At 41.1% G+C, this 7,357-nt stretch overlaps 1 protein-coding gene across 1 annotated transcript; it reads right to left on the bottom strand.

The window, feature by feature from the left end:
• Nucleotides 1-3,129: 3,129 nt before the first annotated feature.
• On the bottom strand, nt 3,130-5,321 carry LOC122428193 (heat shock cognate 71 kDa protein). The gene has a single exon (XM_043448019.1). It carries the CDS (start codon nt 5,245-5,247, stop codon nt 3,295-3,297), a length of 1,953 nt encoding a protein of 650 aa, XP_043303954.1. The 5' UTR covers nt 5,248-5,321; the 3' UTR covers nt 3,130-3,294.
• Between the last annotated feature and the right edge of the window lie 2,036 nt (nt 5,322-7,357).

Genomic DNA, 7,357 nt, shown 5'->3' with positions numbered 1-7,357 from the left:
CTCAGCCATCATATGTAACTGTTACTGTGTGAGAGGCCGTAAGCAAGGACTGCCTCACAGAGCAGTCTGTCACTGCCTCTATCACTCGACCCACAGAACCTTGAGAGAGAATAAATTACAGAGTTTTAAGCCATTATGTTTTAGTTTAATACATAGCAATAGATTAACTGAAACAGTTTCCTCTGGGAAGAGGCCAGACTCCTAGGCTAGAGTTGACCTCTGGGGTTTGGTTGTTAGAATTTGGAACTTGCTAGCTTCTTGACCTTATGCAATTCTTTCCCTTCTGTGTGTATCAGTGTGTTCATCTGTAAAATGGAAATAATAATTGTACATTCCTCATAGGATTTTGTGAGAATTAAATATAATGATCTGTGTAAAGGGCTTAATGTGGTACCTGGCATATACTAAGCACAGACTAAATGTAAGCTGTGATAACAATCATTGAATTTAGTGGCTTTATAAAAAGTTTCTTCTAAACACAATCATTTGTTATGTTTTTCTTTATTTTTATTTTACTCTTTTTTCTACCAATCCTAACCTACCAAGTCCCCTGGAAGCCAGTCATTCTAACTTTGTGGCAAAGTTTCCGTGTACTCTTTTTCTGTAGATTTTTAACTGAAGGGTAGATTTCCTGAGTTGACCTGATTGTTTCTTGGATTGAGGGAATATGAACCTTCTCCTCACCCATTTTGATCTCATCTCTTCTTCAAATACTCTATCAGTTTTGCTTTTCCTTCAGTTTCCTCCAGGGAATTTCTTTTCCTGACTTGAAGGGCAGAGGGAATTGAGTGGGCAACCGATGTCTTTAATAAAGATGACAAGAATGAGGGTCATTGGGATGAAAGTGAAAACTGACACTAAAATTGTCCTCTGTGGTCTCTTAATGACTTTTGGCTTAGAGCATTATGCTGTTTCCATAAAAGGGAACCAAACATATACTGGGGTTTATTGAAATGCCAGGATGAACAAAGCTTTCCAGAATAGCAGACATTTTTCTGTGACTTTACAACTCCTGTAATTATGTTGATGCTGGGACCCATGACCAGCATGAATCCTACCTCTGGCCATACTCATAGAGTAGGTTCCAAGCTTCAATAATAAAATTGTACTAAAACCTCAGCTCTCTGAGCTGTGTACTGTATACCTAAGCTACCTCCCACTATATTTGCTCTTTTTTTTTCTCCTACAGACAGGACATAGCAGAGAGGGTCAAGTGACTTATGTTGTGAATTTTATGCACACTAGGAATCTGCAACATAGGGATGAGGTAGATAGGGAGGAATATCACTGTATTTCATTTACCTTTTATTCTTTGGCCTTAATACAAAAATATCTGGCTGTTGTTCTTCAATATGTACGTGTACCACAGAAATTTTAAAGTATGTTTTATCATCTGAAATATTGGGAGTGGGGGGAGGATGACTTATTTTTTGACATTGTACATATTTACATACATTAGTCAGGCTATGGTTTTTCCAGTAGTCATGTATGGATGTGAGAGTTGAACTATAAAGAAAGCTGAGCACCAAAAAATTGATGCTTTTGAACTGTGGTGTTGGAGAAGACTCTTGAGAGTCCCTTGAACTGCAAGGAGATCCAACCAGTCCATCCTAAAGGAGATCAGTCCTGGGTGTTCATTGGCAGGACTGATGCTGATGCTGAAGCTCCAATCCTTTGGCCACCTCATGTGAAGAGCTAACTCATTGGAAAAGACCCTGATGCTGGGAAGCATTGAGGGCAGGAGGAGAAGGGGACGACAGCGGATGAGATGTTTGGGTGGCATCACTGACTCGATGGACATGAGTTTAGGTAAACTCCAGGAGTTGGTGATGGACAGGGAGGCCTGGTGTGCTGCGGTTCATGGGGTCACAAAGAGTCGGACACGACTGAGCTTCTGAACTGAACTGAGCACATACATAGCAGACATATCCCTTTTTCATAGACAGGGACCAGTTATTGTGAATCCAACTTGTTATCAGCAGCATGGTGTTACTTGTATGATAGTTTTTTGAGGTTTCCTGAAACTTTGCCATATGGCTAACACTGTTTGGCTCCAGAGGAGCTTGGCATACAGTTGACACACAGTAAGTGCCTAATAATAGGATGAAAGAATGATACACACTTGCCAATTGCTTCTACCATCTGGGGCTTCTTATGCCCATCAGGTTGACTTCTGTTATGAGTTTTTTGTGTGTTTTTACAATTGCATCAACTGCTGCAGTTCCGGTTGCTTCTTTCTTTTTCTCTTTTGTGTCTGGAGACAAAGCCCAGAATCTTCTTATCTAGTGAGTTGCCTTTATATCTGAGACTGAGGGCCAGGGAAATTAAATTTCATGGACTGTGACCTGAAATGAATGATGAGTCCTGATTCTTACTTCATGGAAAAACTGTCTTTGCTTGGTAATGATATAATTCTGTTGCATGTTTCTCAAAGAGGATCAATATTTTTGAATTCTTGGTGATCTGCAATGGTGGAAATTATACATTTTGAATAAAAATTTGAAAATCTAGATTTTGAGTAATAGATTTTTGTCAACAATTAATTTATTAAATGGCTTATGTTTGAGTTAGTTGCTGTTATTAAGCTCTGTTGATTAGTATGGGAAATCATTACCCACTGAGGAGTGACTGCTTACCGTCAGGGAAAAACTTATGATCTTAGCACACTTTTAATCAAATTGATTTCCTTATCAGGCAGAAGCATGTTTGAGTGACAGTTTTACCCAAGAGTTAAAGGCTGAACATAATAAGATTTCCTTCATTTTTTTTCTTTTTTCTTTTTTTTTTCAATTTTGAAAGAAAAGCTTTCTACCCAGAGTCTAGAGACCAGCCTCATCTGGTCAACCAGCCTTGTGAAGTCTGGAACAGTCAGTCTGTGAAATGTATGGGAAAAAAAGCATGGCTTGTCTATGACTGTTTTTCATTTTCCAGTATTCAGTGGTCAAGTTGAAAATTTGTAATCCTGTCTTTGGAAACTTCCATTGCTATTTTCTGTTCTATCCCCTTCCTACTTTCAAGTGATTATAGAATCTATATTTCTATGCTTTTCTTTCTTTTTTTTTTGGTGCCAATTTTGAATACAGTTTTATTTAAGACATTGCATTTTTCCACTTACAATACAGTGCTTGTAAAGTGCAATGTTTTTCCATGTGCACACACATTCCATGTTCAAGTATCAAGAATGCCCAGTTATTTACTATAGCAGCTCAACTTCATAACTGCCACGGGATTTGCTACAAATTTGGGTCCTTCCATGTTTTGTGTGGAACAATGCTAGATCTATGCTACACTTGCCTAATCAACCTCTTCAATAGTGGGCCCAGAGGAGGCACCACCTGATGGAGGAGCTCCACCACCAGGGAAGCCCCCAGGCATTCCTCCTGGCATTCCTCCAGGCATGCCTCCTGCACTCTGGTATAGCTTGGTAATGATGGGGTTGCAGACTTTTTCCAGCTCCTTCTGCTGATGTTCAAATTCTTCCTTCTCTGCAGTCTGGTTCTTATCCAGCCAGTTGATTATTTCATTACACTTGTCAAGAATCTTCTGTTTGTCTTCATCATTAATCTTGCCCTGAAGTTTCTCATCCTCAACAGTAGCTTTCATGTTGAAGGCATAGGATTCAAGCGAATTCTTTGAAGACACCTTATCCCGCTGCTTCTCATCTTCAGCTTTGTACTTCTCTGCTTCTTGAACCATGCGTTCAATGTCTTCCTTGCTCAAGCGGCCCTTGTCATTAGTGATGGTAATCTTGTTCTCTTTCCCTGTGCTCTTATCCACAGCAGAGACATTGAGAATGCCATTGGCATCAATATCAAAAGTGACTTCAATCTGAGGAACACCACGTGGGGCAGGAGGTATGCCTGTGAGTTCAAACTTGCCAAGCAGGTTGTTATCCTTGGTCATGGCACGCTCACCTTCATAAACCTGAATGAGCACACCAGGCTGGTTGTCAGAGTAGGTGGTGAAAGTCTGCGTCTGCTTGGTAGGAATGGTGGTATTGCGCTTGATGAGGACAGTCATGACTCCACCAGCAGTTTCAATTCCAAGGGAAAGAGGAGTGACATCCAACAGCAGTAAGTCTTGAACATTTTCAGATTTGTCTCCAGACAAAATGGCTGCCTGAACAGCTGCACCGTACGCAACAGCCTCATCAGGGTTGATGCTCTTATTCAGTTCTTTCCCGTTGAAGAAGTCCTGGAGAAGTTTCTGAATCTTGGGGATGCGGGTTGAGCCACCAACCAAGACAATATCGTGGATCTGGGACTTGTCCAGCTTAGCATCCCGAAGGGCTTTCTCCACAGGGTCCAGGGTGCCACGGAACAAGTCAGCATTCAATTCTTCAAATCGGGCACGGGTAATAGAGGTATAGAAGTCGATTCCTTCATAGAGGGAATCAATCTCAATACTGGCCTGGGTGCTGGAAGAGAGTGTGCGCTTAGCACGCTCACAAGCAGTACGGAGACGACGGACAGCCCTCTTGTTCTCACTGATATCCTTCTTGTGTTTGCGCTTGAACTCTGCAATAAAATGGTTGACCATGCAGTTGTCAAAATCTTCTCCGCCCAAGTGAGTATCTCCAGCTGTAGATTTGACCTCAAAGATTCCATCCTCAATAGTGAGGATTGACACATCAAAAGTGCCACCACCTAGATCAAAGATCAGCACATTTCTTTCTGCTCCAACCTTTTTGTCTAAGCCATAGGCAATAGCAGCAGCAGTTGGCTCACTGATGATTCGAAGTACGTTGAGACCAGCAATAGTTCCAGCATCTTTGGTAGCCTGACGCTGAGAGTCATTGAAGTAGGCAGGTACTGTGACAACAGCGTTGGTAACAGTCTTCCCAAGGTAGGCTTCTGCGATTTCCTTCATCTTGGTCAGGACCATGGATGACACCTCCTCTGGATAAAAACTCTTTGTCTCTCCCTTGTATTCTACTTGAACCTTAGGCCTGCCAGCATCATTCACAACCATGAAGGGCCAATGTTTCATATCAGACTGGACAACAGCATCATCAAATCTTCGTCCAATAAGTCGTTTGGCATCAAAAACCGTGTTGGTGGGATTCATTGCGACCTGGTTCTTTGCAGCATCACCGATCAATCGTTCGGTATCAGTAAAGGCGACATAGCTTGGGGTGGTTCGGTTCCCCTGATCATTGGCAATTATTTCCACCTTTCCGTGCTGGAAGACACCCACACAAGAATAGGTGGTGCCAAGATCAATGCCAACTGCAGGTCCCTTAGACATGGTTGTAAAAGCGTAGGGCCGGCTCTGCTGAAGAAGTCAGCAATCTGGAATGCTGCCGGTGCGTCCAATGAGAGCTATGCTTTTCTTTATTTTAAACTATTCTGTCTTCTACCCCTCAACATTCCCCTGTCCCTAACTCTCTGAAGTTTCAGGTGATAAACTGGCATAGGCAAAATTGGTAAATGAACAGAAAGAAAAGTAGACCCAATTTACATTTTAAATGACCAGTTGAGGCTCTGAAACTCTGGAAACATACCTCAAAAAAATTGAGTCTTTCAGGTTAAAAAATACATTATTGTTGTTATTATCTTTAGTGGTGATGATAATGATCCATAACTAACGAATGTCAGAATCTATGTAGAAAAAACCAAGCAAGTCTTTCTGTCAGAGGAGCAAATTTGAAAATAGATAATCAAGAAAGTAAGTCTGCTTATCTCTGTCTAGTTATTAGTGTACAGCACTGGGTCATGTTGGCAAGTATAATGTCCCTTGCTATCTGTGGGGGATTGGTTCCAGGAGTCCCTGTGGATACCAAAATCTTCAGTTGCTCAGATCCTTTATATAAAATGGTGTCATGCAGTTAATACAGTCAGCCCTCCAACCTGTGGGTTTAACCAATCCATGACACCCGTGGATACCAAGGGCCAACAGTAGGGGTATTTGTGTGCACTTATATCAAAGGAAATGTCAAGTCTGAGAATAGAGATATTATTTGTTCCTATGAGACTAAGATTGTCATGAAATGTATAATATAATAAATCTAATTTCTCTGAACTTCAAAATTAAAATGAACTAATGTGCTGATCCCCTTCATGGATCACAGTCTTGCGCTGAAGGGTTTCGCGTAACTCGGTGAAGCTAAGAGCCGTGCCATGTGGAGCCACCAAAGGTGGATAGGTCATGGTGAAGAGTTCTGGGAAAATGTGTTCCACTGGAAAAGGAAATGCAACCCACTCCAGTATCCTTGCCTGGAGAATCCAATGGACAGTATGAAAAGTCAAAAAGGTATGACATCAGAAGATGAAACCCCCAGGCATCCAGTATGCTACTAGGGAAGAGCAGAGGGCAACTACTAATAGCTCCAGAAAGAATGGAGTGGTAGGGCCAAAGCAGAAACAACACTCAGTTGTGGTTGTCCCTAGTGGTGAAAGTAAAGTCTGATGTAGTAACGAACAGTATTGCATAGGAACCTGGAATGGTAAGTCCACGAATCAAGGTAAATTGGATGTGGTCAAGCAGGAGATGGCAAGAGTGAACATTGACAGCTTAGGAATCAGTGAACTAAAATGGATGGGAATGGATGACAAAAGAGTCTGAAATGCAGTATTTGGGTGCAGTCTCAAAAACAATGGAATGATCTCGGTTCATTTCCAAGCCAAACCATTCAGCATCACAGTAATTCAAGTCTATGCCCCAACCACTGATGCCAAAGAAACTGAGGTTTACCTGTTCTATGAAGACCTACAACACCTTTTAGAACTAACACCAGAAAAAGATGTCCTTTTCATCATAGGGGATTGGAATGCAAAAGTAGGAAGTCAAGAGATACTGGAGTAGGGATTGCATTGAGTCTATAGATTGCTTTTGGTAGTATACTCTATTTCACAATATTGATTCTTCCAATCCATGAACATGGTATATTTCTCCATCTATTTGTGTCCTCTTTGTTAATGCAATCCCTATCAAGCTACCAATGGTATTTTTCACAGAACTAGAACAAATAATTTCACAATTTGTATGGAAATACAAAAAACCTCGAATAGCCAAAGTAATCTTGAAAAAGAAGAATGGAACTGGAGGAATCAACCTGCCTGACTTCAGGCTCTACTACAAAGCCACAGTCATCAAGACAGTATGGTACTGGCACAAAGACAGAAATATAGATCAATGGAACAGAATAGAAAGCCCAGAGATAAATCCACAAACCTATGGACACTTTATCTTCGACAAAGGAGGCAATAATATACAATGGAAAAATGACAACCTCTTTAACAAGTGGTGCTGGGAAAACTGGTCAACCACTTGTAAAAGAATGAAACTAGAACACTTTCTAACACCATACACAGAAATAAACTCAAAATGGATTAAAGATCTAAATGTAAGACCAGAA

This window comes from Cervus canadensis, chromosome 26 (genome assembly GCF_019320065.1).
Source record: "Cervus canadensis isolate Bull #8, Minnesota chromosome 26, ASM1932006v1, whole genome shotgun sequence".
Lineage (NCBI taxonomy): Eukaryota > Metazoa > Chordata > Mammalia > Artiodactyla > Cervidae > Cervus > Cervus canadensis.
Note: the sequence above shows the minus strand (reverse complement) of the source record. Positions and strands in the feature narration are given on the sequence as shown.

What these genes read in the sequence shown, in the direction of transcription:
- LOC122428193 (XM_043448019.1), bottom strand. Translation starts at nt 5,247, where the DNA reads ATGTCTAAGGGACCTGCAGTTGGCATTGATCTTGGCACCACCTATTCT.